Here is a 13,710-nt window from a genome sequence, read left to right on the forward strand (position 1 = left end):
GACACCGGCCATGTGCGGTAAGCATTTTGCGGACCGCACATGGCCGGCACTACAATGGAAATGTCTTTTATTCTACGTGTCTGCGGACAAGAATAGGACATGTTCTATTTTTTTTGCGGGGCCGCGGAATGGAAGTGCGGATGCGGACAGCACACTGTGTGCTGTCCGCATCTTTTCCCGCCCCATTAAAAATGAATGGGTCCGCCCCCGTTCCCGCAAAATTGCAGAACGGATCCGGACCCATTTGGCGGACGTGTGAATGGACCCTAACCCTTGTCTAGATGCATGTCGTCAATACACGCCACCACGTGAAACTGGCGAGTAAAAAATTCTCCACTAGAAAACGGAGATTAGGGTTGTCACCCAGTTCTCATTGTGACTGTTGCTAGGCAACATCTTATACATAATCCAGATATAGCCTGAATGATAGACAGTGGAAACCACTCAATCTGTGACTGGTGGTCTGGTGCTGGCCATCTACAGGTGACACTTATGGCTCTCACTTGGACCTTCCATTCAGACATAAAATAAAGAAAATCTTACCTGTCCTTAAAGGGGTTGTCTCAAGAAGATACACTCTTTCCATTGACCTATTGGGGGATATGGGCATCATAGAGAGGGTTCCCCTGCTCACAATCCCTCTCTATGAGCCAAAATGGAAGGTCGCCCTATTGGAGCAGCTCTTTGTTTCCTGGCAGCTGGAGCCACTCGTATGACAAGGACGGCCATTTCTTCTGTAGTGGCCTTCCTGGCTTCCCCAGGGAACATCCGCTGTGGGCAGGCCACATTCTTAAAGGGGTGGTCTCCAATGAGACAAACCCTTTAACTGGCAGTCCTCACATTCCCATAGCAACAATTCCTGCCCATGCTCCTCCATATTCATCAGTATCAGATGGATCCTAATCGCCCCTCACATCAGCACCCACAGGTAAATGCCACTATCTCAACCTTGTAGAGCGTGGACACCGATGCAGATAGTAATGTAGATCCCTGTGACAAAACTGTTCAAGCAGGAAGTGACATCACGTGGACACAAGTTTAGAGATGCGGCAGGCATCGGGCCATCGACTTCTTCAGCATTGAAGTGCACACACAGACACTGGCCTAAAGGGCCTTTTACACAGCACCTCCGGGGTTCTCCTTATAGGGCATCTGTCAGCAGTTTTGTCCCTATGACACTGGCTGACCTGTTACATGTGCGCTTGGCAGCTGAAGGCGTCTGTGTTGGTCCCATGTTCATATGTGCCCGCATTGCTGAGAAAAATTATGTTTTATTATATGCAAATGAGCCTCTAGGAGCAACGGGGGCGTTACCATTACACCTAGAGGCTCTGCTCTCTCTGCAACTGTCGCCCCATTTGGACTTTGACAGGACCAGGCAGTGAAAACGTGATCCACCTGTCAATCCAAGTGAAGAGAGCTGAGCCTCTAGGTGTAACGACAACGCCCCCGTTGCTCCTAGAGGATCATTTGCATATAATAAAACATCATCTTTCTCAGCAATGCGGGCACATAGGGACATGGGACCAACACAGACGCCTTCAGCTGCCAACAGGTCGGCCAGTGTCGTAGGTACAAACCTGCTGACAGAGGGCCTTTAATAAGGAGACCTATGGAGGGTTTTCTATTAATTAGAGGGAACCTTAATCAAATAGGTTTTGTTTTAATCGCAGCCTGAGAGTGAAGTTTCCACCACCGCCGAGGATTATAGTTCTGAGGTAAGCGAGGTGCCCGCATGCCGCATGCAGATCGTTCTTCCCTTGTGAATGCTCTCATTCATGAATGTCCGATTTTTAGTTTATTTTTTCTTTTTGTGCTGTCCCCGATAATTCATGGTGAATAAATTGCTCTTCTTTCTTTATTTTTTTTCTCATCAATCACATCCAGATTATGTGGTTTGTGCTTCCGGTTTCATGATTTATAGCCACTGCTATACTTTTTCTTTCTTTTTCATTCATATTTTGCTCATAAAGTGACAGAAATAATGGTGTAAAATACATGGCTGTCCCATGGCTCCTGTACGGTCTGGGTATAGGAGGGATGATGAAATGTGCAAACCTTCACTGTCCATCTACTTAGAGTACTTTCACACTTGCGGCAGAGGAATCCGGCAGGCAGTTCCGTCTTACAATTGCATTGAAATGCCGGCTCCGTCTTTCCGGTGTCATCTGGAAAAAAATTGCGGTATTTTGAATGCCAGATCTGGCACTAATACATTCCTGTGGAAAAAAATGCTGGATCCGGCATTCCGGCAAGTTTTCCGGATTTTTGGCCGGAGATAAAAACCGCAGCATGCTGCGGTATTATCTCTGTCCTGAACAGTCAAAAAGACTGAACTGAAGACATCCTGATGCATCCTGAACGGATTGCTCTCTATTCAGAATGCATGGGTATAGGCCTGATCAGTTCTTTTCCGGTATAGAGGCCCTAGGACGGAACTCAGTGCCGGAAAAGAATAACGCTAGTGTGAAAGTACCCTTACTAGATCCCTATTATTACATTAAAAGGGTCTTCGGTATCAGTATATGATGGTGGGGGGTCTGACACCTGGACCACCACCGATCAGCTATCTGAGAAGGCACCGGTGCTCGCATTAGCGCCGCGGCTTTCTCCCTCCTCACCAAGCCCAGCGCTGTACATTGTATAGTGGCTGTCCTTTGTATCGCAGCTCTGCCCCATTCACTTCTATACTGATCAACTATCCAGCGGATATGTTATCAGTAAAAAAATATCAAAAAATAAATAAATCTAAAGAGATCTTCCAGGTTGAAAACCCAATGTCATACCCCCTGTTAGGAAATTCTGAATGGCTAAGGCATTCCTGTATGGAGACCTATTGGCAATGCTCCACGGGAAATGAATATGCAAAAAGTTATCTACTAAGGAAGAGAACCATCTCCCCAGCACCGCCTATTGGAGGTGGCCACCTATGGGTCAAGATCCGACTATCTAACAAGCCTCGGGATTTGACAAGGGAATATATAGCCAGACCAAGTATCCATCCGTAGACAGCTGTTTTGGGGTGCTTGCCCTCTGGCGATAAGGATGAGGGACAAGCCCCCTAAAACAGCTGTCTGCAGATGGATACCTGGCTTGGCTATATTCTCCCAAGGCTTGTTGGAAAGTCAGACCTGACCAATAGGGAGCCGCTTCCAAAAGGTGGCACTGGCGAGATACCTCTTTGCAGGGATTTCGGAAATAGCAGAGGGGGTTCTTATTTACAGGATCTTCATGGCCAGAATGGAGAGTGGTTATAAAGAGCGGTCTTGCTGTGGTGGACCCATCCTGTGCTGCATTAGACAGACGGGCTTAGTACTTGTGTTTCACAAGGCACCCGAATGAATTGGGGCAATTGGAGTCACCTCCTTAAAGGGTGTGTTAGACACCTCGATCACGATTGTCAGGCGGGAAACATTCGCTCCTGGCAATCACCTGCTCGCTTGCTGAGGACACAGCTGCTTATTACATGCAGCGATCTCCGCGGAGGAGCGGTCACTATGCCATCGCTCGCCCCCATGCTGTACATTGGTTTGCCGGCGGCAGATCGTAATTGGACAGTGTGATCTGCCGCCTGCAAATCCTGATCTTTCAGCGTGCTGAAAGATCACGATTGCCCGATGTTTACTCGTTCATCGTGCAATCGGCGACGGTATTACACGGCTAGATGATCGCTAACGAGCGTCCATACAAACACTTGTTAGTGATCATCGGGCAGACAATCTGTCCATGTAATACGCCCTTAAGTCTTGGACTCCTGACCGTCATGATATATTTGAGAGAGGGTTGCCTAGATGTTTATTAATTACTCGGATTAGATGTTCCCTTTAGCTGCAGCCCTAATCTCCATAAATCTGAGGACAGGACATGCGTCCGCCCAGACGTCTCGGGTCTCGCAGGGGCTGTTGTCCCGGCCTATTCAGCGCTTCCCCCGGAGAGAAGCAGAATAGCAATCGCACGAACAGCAGTCCGCTTGTCGTCACCGAGTGCAGCAAATCATTGGCAATTTATCACAGCAAGAAAACGCCGTCATTCATATATAAACAGTGTTCAGTCCGTTCTGTAACTTTCTAATACACTTTGTGTTTCAGCTCTTCACCGTACTTATAACAGTTTGCTGTCAGTGAATGGAGACGTCCTTGTTTACATCCAGAGGCTGAAAGCATGTATAGATCTAATACTTCTCACAGCTGAGGGCATGCTGCAATTGTATCCAGACGAGGCAATCCTCTGTAAGCTGAGCTCCGGACTGCCAAATGTTTCTCTTAGGCCTCCTGCACGCGGCCGTAGTTGCCCCGTTGCCGTATTGCGGACCCGCAATACACGGGCACCGTTCCGTGTGCATTCCGCATCACGGATGCGGACCCATTCACTTCAATTGGTCCGCAAATCCGGAGATGCGGAATGGTGCGGAACAGAATTCTACGGAAGCACTACGGAGTGCTTCCGTGGGGTTTCGTCCCGTACTTCCGCAAAAAGATAGAACATGTCCTATCTTTTTGCGGAAAGGCCGGATCGCGGACCCATTAAAGTGAATGGGTCCGCGATCCGCTGCGGCTGCCCCACGGTCGGCGTTCGTGCATTGCGGCCCGCATTTTGCAGGGGTTGCAGCACGGCCACAGGGCGCACACGTTCGTGTGTAGGAGGCCTTAGGCTCCGTTCACACGTCCGCAATTCTGTTCTGCATTTTGCGGAATGGGATTGCGGACCCATTCATTTCTATGGGGCCGCACTATGTGCTTCCCGGATCCGGAATTGCGGTTCCGCACTTCCGGGTCCGCAATTCCGTTCCTCAAAAAAATAGAACATGTCCTATTCTTGTCCGCAATTGCGGACAAGATTAGGCATTTTCTATTATAGTGCCGGCAATGTGCGGTCCACAAAATGTGGAAAGCACATTGCCGGTGTCCGTGTTTTGCGGATCCGTGGATCCGCAAACAACAAACGGATGTGTGAATGGACCCTTAGGCCTCTTGCACATGAACGTGTTTATTTATTTATTTTTTTCACGTTCCGTTTTTTGCGTTCCGTATACGGAACCATTTATTTCAGTGGATCCGCAAAAAAACGGAAGATACTCCGTATGCCTTTAGTTTTTCCGTTCCGTTCAAAGATAGAACATGTCCTATTATTGTCTGCATAACTGACAAGGATAGTACTGTTCTATTAGGGGTCAGCTGTTCCGTTCCGCAAAAAACTGAATACACACGGACGTCATCCGTATTTTTTGCGGATCAGTTTTTGTGGACCGCAATATACTGAAAAAGCCATAAGGTCATGTGCAAGAGGCCTTACTGATACGTTGTAACAAATGACCCGGACAAGATAGTGATTTGTGGGGCTGATGAATTTACCTCCTAGAAGAGGATTGTTTGGACTGGATACCATTGTAGCAAAGCTCTGGGCTGTGAGAAGTATGAAGCCGGTTTTGCACGTTTCAGTGGCCAGAAGTCAGCACTGGAACTACAGCGCCATCTGTTGTATAGTGGACGGAGCTGGTTACTACAGCGCTGCTACCATTCACTTCAGAGGGAGTCGCTCTGCAGTAACCAGCTCCACTCCACTACACAATGGACAGAGCTGTGTAGTTCCAGAGCTACTCCTGGACAGCTCATCAGAAGGGGTGTGCGGTGCTGGACCTCCACCAGATATTGATGGTCTATCCTGAGTATAGACCATCAATAGTAAAATCCTCGAAAAACTCCTTTAAAACAAGGTCTTATATTAAATGTTTATTAGCTTTGCCTAAATCAATAGTACAGGCGAATATAAGAAACTTTGTAATATATACTATCAGAGAAAAGTGCCTGTTTCTCCACTTACCAGGTTTCCCTCCTTATATTATCTTTGTCCATCTTGAAAGATCAAGATGGACTCTCAGCTCATTCTTCCTCCCTCCTCCAATTTATGGGCATTTCTTCAGAGATTGCTTCTCAGCAGTCATCTCATTATTATCACTAAAGATGAGCGAAGAGACTCCAGATGCTACATCCGAAGCCGCTTCACTATAAAATGTGTTATAATACTGTACGGAGATTTGTCTCGGTACAGTATTAGAATGTATGGGCTCTGATGAGCCGAAGTAAGTTATTCACAAAGTTGCGCAAGACTTTGTTGAATAACTTCGGTAATTGATTATTACAGGGGGAAAAAAAGGTTTTTCACTGTAATAACCAATTACCGAAGTTACCCAACAAAGTTTTTCCTCCGTGTGCTATCCACAGTTTTCGCGGAGAACACACTGCCCTATTCATTTCTATGGAGCCATGCACTCACCCGTATGTCCTATTCTGGTCTGCATTGTCCTTTCTATTGACGAAAGTGAGAAAAGTGCAAGTTGCCCACGGAAGGTGTTTTGTGGATTTCCATTATTTTGCAGGTCCGTTATTTGCGGACCGAAATACGGACACGGCCGCGTGCATGACGCCTAAAGGTCCAGTACTCTGCCAGAAGCAACTGCTGAAAGGGTTTTTCCAGGAGTAGAATACCAATGGTCTATCCTCAGGATAGGTCATCAGTATCAGACTTGTGGAGGTCCAACTCCATGCGGCCTCCACGCAGCATACGGTATAGCGGCTGTGCTTGGTATTGCAGCCCAGAAAGAGGCTTGAACCCTGCAATACCAAGCACAGCCACTATGCGGTACGCTGGGTGCAGGCCGCAGCACTCCAAGGGCTGCGTCCCTTTCAAATAGCTGATAGACAGGAGTTGGTTCCCCATGATCTGATATTTATAGGTCATCAGTATTTTGGGTATATTTAGACTGGGTATTTTGTCCGTGACCAAATCCAGCGCATATCCCACTGCAGAAACCACTGTGCTGCGGTTCCTGTCGAAGGGCTTTTACGCGAACCCGCTGTAGGTTTAGCTTTAATTGAATTAAGCTACACCGCAAGCGGGCTCCGGTTGAAGCTTTATGAGTGGTCTGCGGGGTAACCGTGCCGAGAATGGACCTGTACGTTCTCGGAGCGGTCTTGAAAACTGCGCTGCAAAAAACTTTGGCCACGTAAACTTTGGCGCAGCCTCCCATTGAAAGCAAGGCAAGGCGGTTTCAGAACAGATTGTATCCGTTTTCGGCACCTAATCCGTGCTGAAACCTGCACCCAGAATCTTCCATCTGAACATATCCTTTGAAGTAATCTTGATGCTGTATATACCGCCACCTAATGTTATCCGTATTTGTATTACACCCACACGGGTACACTGGGATGCCCCTCCTGAATGCTGTTTGCGTTCCTCAATCCTTATATCGAGCTCAGAGACTCCCGGTTATTGTTTTCATCACAGGTAGTTGATGGCGGCTTTCCGTTACTGGCCAGCAGCTCCGCAGACGTACTTTGGGTACAGTATATCCTCTGCACTGTTATGTATCATTAACCCAACAGAACTAACTTACGTCCAGCACCGAAGTGGTTAATAACACACTAACAGGCGCTGAACGCCGGCTCCCTCTCCGTCTTTTCTCCTCTTTTGTCTGTGTCATAGTTTTTTTTTTTTTTAAAACTGCGTTTCTCAGTTTTTCACACGTCGAGAACTTGGTGGAAATGTGTCAGCGCTCTCGAGAAGCAACAAAGGAGGTTGCCGTGGCGATAGGCCGGCGCGGCGCTTCCCGCTCGTGTACATGTTGTTGTGTGGGTCACTTTGCGCACTTGCCTCATTAACTAAGCTGGATCTCTTCAGGAGGAAGAATTTGGGGTCCGGGAGACTTATTCCGAACGCGGCACCCAGAGTTCTCAGGCGCGGCTGGAGGTGATGGAGGATGAACTGGCCGGGAAGCAGCACGAGATCGATGAGCTGAACAGAGAGCTGGAGGAGATGAGGGCAGCGTACGGCACGGAGGGGCTTCAGCAGGTACGTGGAGCTTCATAATAGGAGGAAAAGGGTAGATTTTTTTTATTTCATTTTTGTTTGTTTTTGTTCTTTAAAAAACTTTAAGTTTTAATTTCTTCTTCCTGTGTTCCTTGCTAACGTTTAACCAAAAATTTTGAATTATTAAACTAGGAGCCATTCCTGGTGCTGCTTCCCCTTCAGATCCTAGACAAGGCGGTGCAGTGTTTGTTTCTCCGCCATCTTGTGTAGGCGAGTCGGGTGGCATGACCTGGTGTTGGGCCCCGCAATATAAAACATGAGCACATCCACCATAAGCCTTGGTGCGTTCTTCATACACACACAGCATGTTATCCACAGGACCTGAAAGGTCATTTGTGAATTAACTCTTTAAAGGGGGTTTCCAAAATTTAAGAAAAAATAAAAATAAAAAGTCCCCACTGAGCCTGTAGTGATGACATCACGCTCATCTGTTCCCTGACCGCTGCAGCCAATCGCTTGCCTCATCAGCCGCGCGTGCTTGAACAGCATTTGACCACTGAGGCCAGTGATCGGCTGCAGTGGCCACTGGAGCTGTGAATGGTACGTGATCACTGCAGGCCCAGTGGGGGATCAGCACAGTGGGGCTCTTTAAGGGTGAGAGAGGTTTTGGTTTTCTTTAATTTTACACAGCCAGATTTTAAAAAGTCTTGGAAACGCCTCCCCCTTAAAGGGGTTTTCTTATCTCAGACAATGGGGGTATATCGCTAGGATATGCTCACATTGTCTGATAGGTGTGGGTCCCACCGCTGGGACGCACCTATATCGAGATCGGAGCCCCGAAAGTGAGGGAGGGCGACCTGCGCATGCGCAGCCGCCCTCCATTCATTTCTATGGGGCCGCCGAAAATAGCCAAGCCCTGGCTCGGCTATTTCCGTTGGCCTCATAGAATTGAATGGGAGTGGGGGCCGCGCATGCGCGGTACGCTCCCGTTCACTTCTATGGGAGAGGCAGGGATTAGCGCTTGGTGGTGGACGGACCCCGAGAAATCTGGGGTCCTCCAGCCACAGCGCTCCCCGCTCCGTTCTCGATATAGGTGCAGGTCCCGGCGGTGGGACCCTCACCTATCAGGCAATGGGGGCATATGCTAGCGATATGCCCCCCATTGTCTATGATGGGAATACCCCTTTAATGGGTTTGTACCAAGATATAAATGTATCCCCTATCAAAGGCGCGGCAGTACCCATGCTTGACCACCTCTCTGTTCATTCCAGGGACTGAGGACCCCCCGTACTCGTGATAGGTGGGGGTCCCAGGGGTCTGACTTGCATTGATCAGATGCTTCTAGGGTATTAAGTTTATATCTTGGTACCAATGCTTTAAAATACAGACCTTAGTGACACGTAATTGGCTCCAAATACACCTCCAAATGTAGGACACCTACAAAAACAGCGCAAACAACCAAAAGTATACATAAAATATCATCTTTATGAAATATATGCTAACAAAATGTCATAATATGATAAAATGGAGGGAATAGTCCACAAAGAATGGCTGGGACCACAGTAAGTATATAATTGCAGTGTACTGATCACCACAAAGTAAACAGCAGGTAAGTACCAAAAGTCCAACAGTAATGATAAAATTACAAAGGGCACTGTAGTGTTAGCCGCCTCAGGCCCAGCCGCCCAATGTGTTTTCCCGATGGCTTCTTCAGGAAAAAATTGCTTGGTCACTAAGGCTACAAATACGTACAGTGAGAAGGGGTTAAAGCCTCAAACAGATGGATGTTGATCTTTTGGGGCAAAACCTCCACAGATTGTTTCTTTGTTGCTCTACGGTCCTAGTTTTGGGCTGTACGCAGCAGATGTCCATGCGCGGCCCCCGCTCCTCCGTGTGAGCTTCATGTTATTGGTTTTCTAAATATTCTTTCTATTCTGTCGAGGGCAATTGCAGAATATTAAAACTTCTTCTCCAGGTCTGCCGTGCTTTATTGCATGGCGCTGCTTTGTGTTATCAGTGGAGCTAAATTCATTATTGCCGACGTTTAAAGTGACACTTGCAGCTTTTCTCAGGACTTTGTAGAAGTCTCCTTTTAAAGGGGAGCTCCACTTTTGCAGAACATATTGCACAGCATAAAGCCAAATTCCTTCCTCTGATGGCTCAGATGCACATGCACTACGGTAAGCGCTGTAAGTACTTTACCGTTTCGCTGTCTGACATAGGGGACACAGCATAGGGTGTGTCCCCTGAGCTCCCACAATGCATCTGTTTTGGTCCCATGTTCATATGTGCCCGCATTGGTGAGAAAAATGGTGGTTTACTGTATGCAAATGAGCCTCTAGGAGCAATGGGGGAGTTGCCGTTACACCTAGAGGCTCTGCTCTCTCTGCAACTGCCACGCCCTCTCCACTTTGACAGGACGAGACAGTGAAAACATCATCACACCTGGCCCTGTCAATCAAAGTGCAGAGAGAGCGGAGCCTCTAGGTGTAATGACACCGCTCCGTTGCTCCTAGAGGCTCAAACATAATTTCTCTCAGTAATGCGGACACATAGGAACATGGGACCAACACAGATGTCTTCAGCTGCCAAGTGCACATGTAACAGGTCAGCCGGTGTTATAGGGACAGATCTGGTGCCCTTTGAAAGTGCTATGGTAATTAGAAAATCCCAATGGATGAAATAAAAGCATATCTACTCAGAAGAAAAACGTTGCTGGGATTTTCTCATTACCAGTTGTTTGGGGATTGCCCCTTCCCGCGCAACGCACACGGGTATCGTGAGCTGTCTATTGGATTTGTACTTTGAAAGTGCTATAACATAACTTAAAGGGCATGCTGCCTGGTAGGGCTGACCCTGCTCATTAAAAACAGGGGGAAAAAGTGTTTTTAAAAATATGCAACTTTGGGCCTAAGTGCACTGAGGGCGACTCCCTAGCCTCACGGTGCATCAAAGCTCCTCTGCTATGCTTCTCTGGACACTCCCCCTTCAGTTGATTGACATGTCCAGGTGGAGGGGTTTGCATCCAGAAAAGCAGAGTGGAGAAGCTAAGGTGCACTAAGTGGCTGGGTCCTCCCTTCGGTGCACTGAAGCCTTAATTTGCATATTTCTAAAGATAATTATGTCTTCTAAGTGCAGCAACAGATCAGGGCAACAAAGGTATGTTTTTAATCAGCAGGGTCAGTGGTGACTCTTTTGGTTGAGTGATTGGCAGCAGCATCTTATGTCTGTGTGTAGAGGGGCCAGGAAGTTAGAGAGACGGGCACGGGACCTGGGAAGAGTCAAAATGGGAGCAGAGAAGGTTCAGTGAGGTATTAGCAGCTATAACCTCATCCATTGAATCACTTCTTAGTAATGGGAGACCAGTCGGGGAGCTGAGAGTTATGTGCCATTAGCTTATACAGGATCCTCAGGGGCGGGGTATCTGCGAATTCTGCACCTCTCTGGTTTTGCATGGGATGTAACATCTGACTGGTGCTATTAGTGGCTTTGTTTTGCTTTCTGCCTGGTTTTCCTATAGGTATTGTAAAGAGTAAAATGATATACAATTCATGAGCAGACGGCTTATAAACACCATAAGGTTTTATCATTGATTTCCTTGATCGACCATTGATTATAATGGGCTGGATTGCCCGCTCCTGAGCAAACCGGAAGGAGATGAAGTGGAATGGCGCTGTCCTTTCACTGCTGCCACTTCAGCGGGGTTCACAGCGGTTATAGCAATAGTAACCAATGTCTATTGTGAGACAATCCCGTTAAACTGTGTATTGTCCTGTGCTGCCTGTCACCCGCACGCTGATTATCTATCTGTCAGGAGATCGGAGGAAGGGTAGAGAAGTGACAACCAGTGGTGTTCCTGTAATTCCTGGGGTCCAAAAAGTGAAAATCAGACATCATGTAGCACATGGCAATCTCTTTCTAACACAGCTAGAACCAGCCCTGTACCTCCCATGGATCCAGAGATCTCCTCATTCATTGCTCCAATTTTTCTTCTAGCTTTATTTCAAGCTGGCAGCTGGAGGGCATGTCCTTTCTCAGCGGGTGTGTCCTTTCTGCTGTAGCTCTTTACTGGTAACAGCCGCAGCTTCTAACAGAAGGTAAAGATTTAAATGGAGCGTGTGCAACCACCTGAGTGAAGTGGACAAGAAATGTGAATAAGAACCAACAGCAGGTGGCGCTATACAGATACATTATATTGAATAACTCTCCGGCTATACTAAAATTTTAATTATATGCAATTACAAAAGTATTCAGATGCCTTCCCAAACAGCTGATCGGCGGGGGTCCCGAGTGTCTCGCCAACAATATTCTAGATTTTTGAAACCAAAGCCTGGATCTGAATACATTAGTAACTGATTGTGATTGAAGGGAGTCGGTCACCACCATATGGCCATATACAGCGCTTACATTGTCCTATAGCACACCTATACGTGAATGTTATGCTACCTTCGTCTTTTTCTTTACACTTGCAGAAGCTGGAAAAACGAAGTTTCATTCATATGCAAATGAGCACCCGCAAGCGCCCAGGGGCGGCGTTCACTGTGTTGGCGCCCAGGCTGCCCTGCCTTTTTTCATTGTTTCCCCTGCCCCAGCCTCTGCCTATGCCCGCCCTCCTATTCCCCTGCGTCATCCTTCAGTCCGGCCGAGATCCCGCGCCTGCGCACTGCCTCGCCGGGCCGGGGAATGCGCACTGCGATGCCCATTGTGGGACAAATTTTGTATAGCCACTGAGTTATTCAATAAAATGTATCTGTATAGCGCCACCTGCTGTTTGTTCTTTTCCTTATTTTACTGTCCATCTCCTGTGCTCAGTTTTAATTTTCAGCTGTATCTGTTGTTAGAAGCTGTGACGGTTACAGTGAGCGCCACAGCAGAAAATACACGCCCCCTGAGCAAGGACACTACCCCTGAGGTGCCAGAATGAGGAGATCTCCAGATCCATGGGAGGTCCAGGGCTGGTTCTAGCTTTGTTATAAAAGGGATTGTCATGTACTATATGATGTCTGATTTTTCATTTTTTACATCAATCATGGGATAACCCCTTTTAATTAATTACTTATTATAGACTGCTGAGTATGCTAAAGTTGGAGCTCCATTTTAATATCCTGTTAGAAGCCGCTAATTCTCTTACTATTTTTATTTTAAAAATTTGATTAATTAATTCCATATTTTATTATCCATAAATTGCTTTCACGTGAGAAGTTGCACATCAGAAAGACAGTGTGCCGGCTAACGTCTCAAAAGGCAGCCATCTTCATGGTGAGCCAGCGCAGTGACAACTGTCTTCTGTGTGTAGCTAGTTGGATCCAGTGTAAGTTGTCAATGTTTTTTGCAGTTGTGCTTTGTTTGTTATAGAATTTATTTTGCTGTTTTTGCTTTTTTTTTTGCACTCAGTGTTTTGCATAATAATAATTTTTAGGGAGCCAGACGCTATGCTAGACCGCTAAATTAGAGTATGGGTGTGAGTAGAGAGTGTAGATGCACCTTCTGAAGTTCTGAACAGTCTGCCAAAATGTCCAACGGGAAGAGGGGCTGAAAAGAAAGCACTTCCTGGTTCTGCAGAGTCACATGGTGTATCACATGATCCCTCACAGCCAGTCTGTAGCTCTGTAAAGGATCATGTGACATACAATGCATTCAGAAAGTCTTCTGATACTTTCACATTTTGTTGTTTTTTTGTGTTGCTGCCTTTTGCTAAAGATTTTTTAAAAAAAATCAAGTTTTCCCAATCATTCTGCATTCAATCAGGGGTGCACCACCCATGAGGCCAGGTGAGGCGATTGCATCAGTCAGCGCCAGGTATGGGCAAGAGAGGGGGAGGCTGAAGGGCGATGGGCTGAAGATAAGGGGTTAGGTTAAGAAATTGGCATTGGGAAGGGAGGGGCGCCATTTCAGTTTGTGCCT

At 47.1% G+C, this 13,710-nt stretch overlaps 1 protein-coding gene across 8 annotated transcripts in view; it reads left to right on the top strand.

The window, feature by feature from the left end:
• AKAP9 (A-kinase anchoring protein 9) overlaps positions 1-13,710 on the top strand; it is a 247,751-nt gene that overhangs the window by 42,380 nt on the left and 191,661 nt on the right. For 5 of the 8 annotated variants that reach the window (XM_040431142.1, XM_040431144.1, XM_040431147.1 and 2 more), the window contains exons 3-5: positions 1,674-1,718; positions 7,285-7,338; positions 7,678-7,848. In XM_040431142.1, coding sequence (XP_040287076.1) covers positions 1,674-1,718; positions 7,285-7,338; positions 7,678-7,848 — 270 coding nt within the window. The remainder of the gene's footprint in view (positions 1-1,673; positions 1,719-7,284; positions 7,339-7,677; positions 7,849-13,710) is intronic. The other 3 variants (XM_040431149.1, XM_040431148.1, XM_040431150.1) reach the window with 3 other exon arrangements.

The sequence above is a fragment of the Bufo bufo genome, chromosome 5 (assembly GCF_905171765.1).
Source record: "Bufo bufo chromosome 5, aBufBuf1.1, whole genome shotgun sequence".
Taxonomy (NCBI): Eukaryota; Metazoa; Chordata; class Amphibia; order Anura; family Bufonidae; genus Bufo; species Bufo bufo.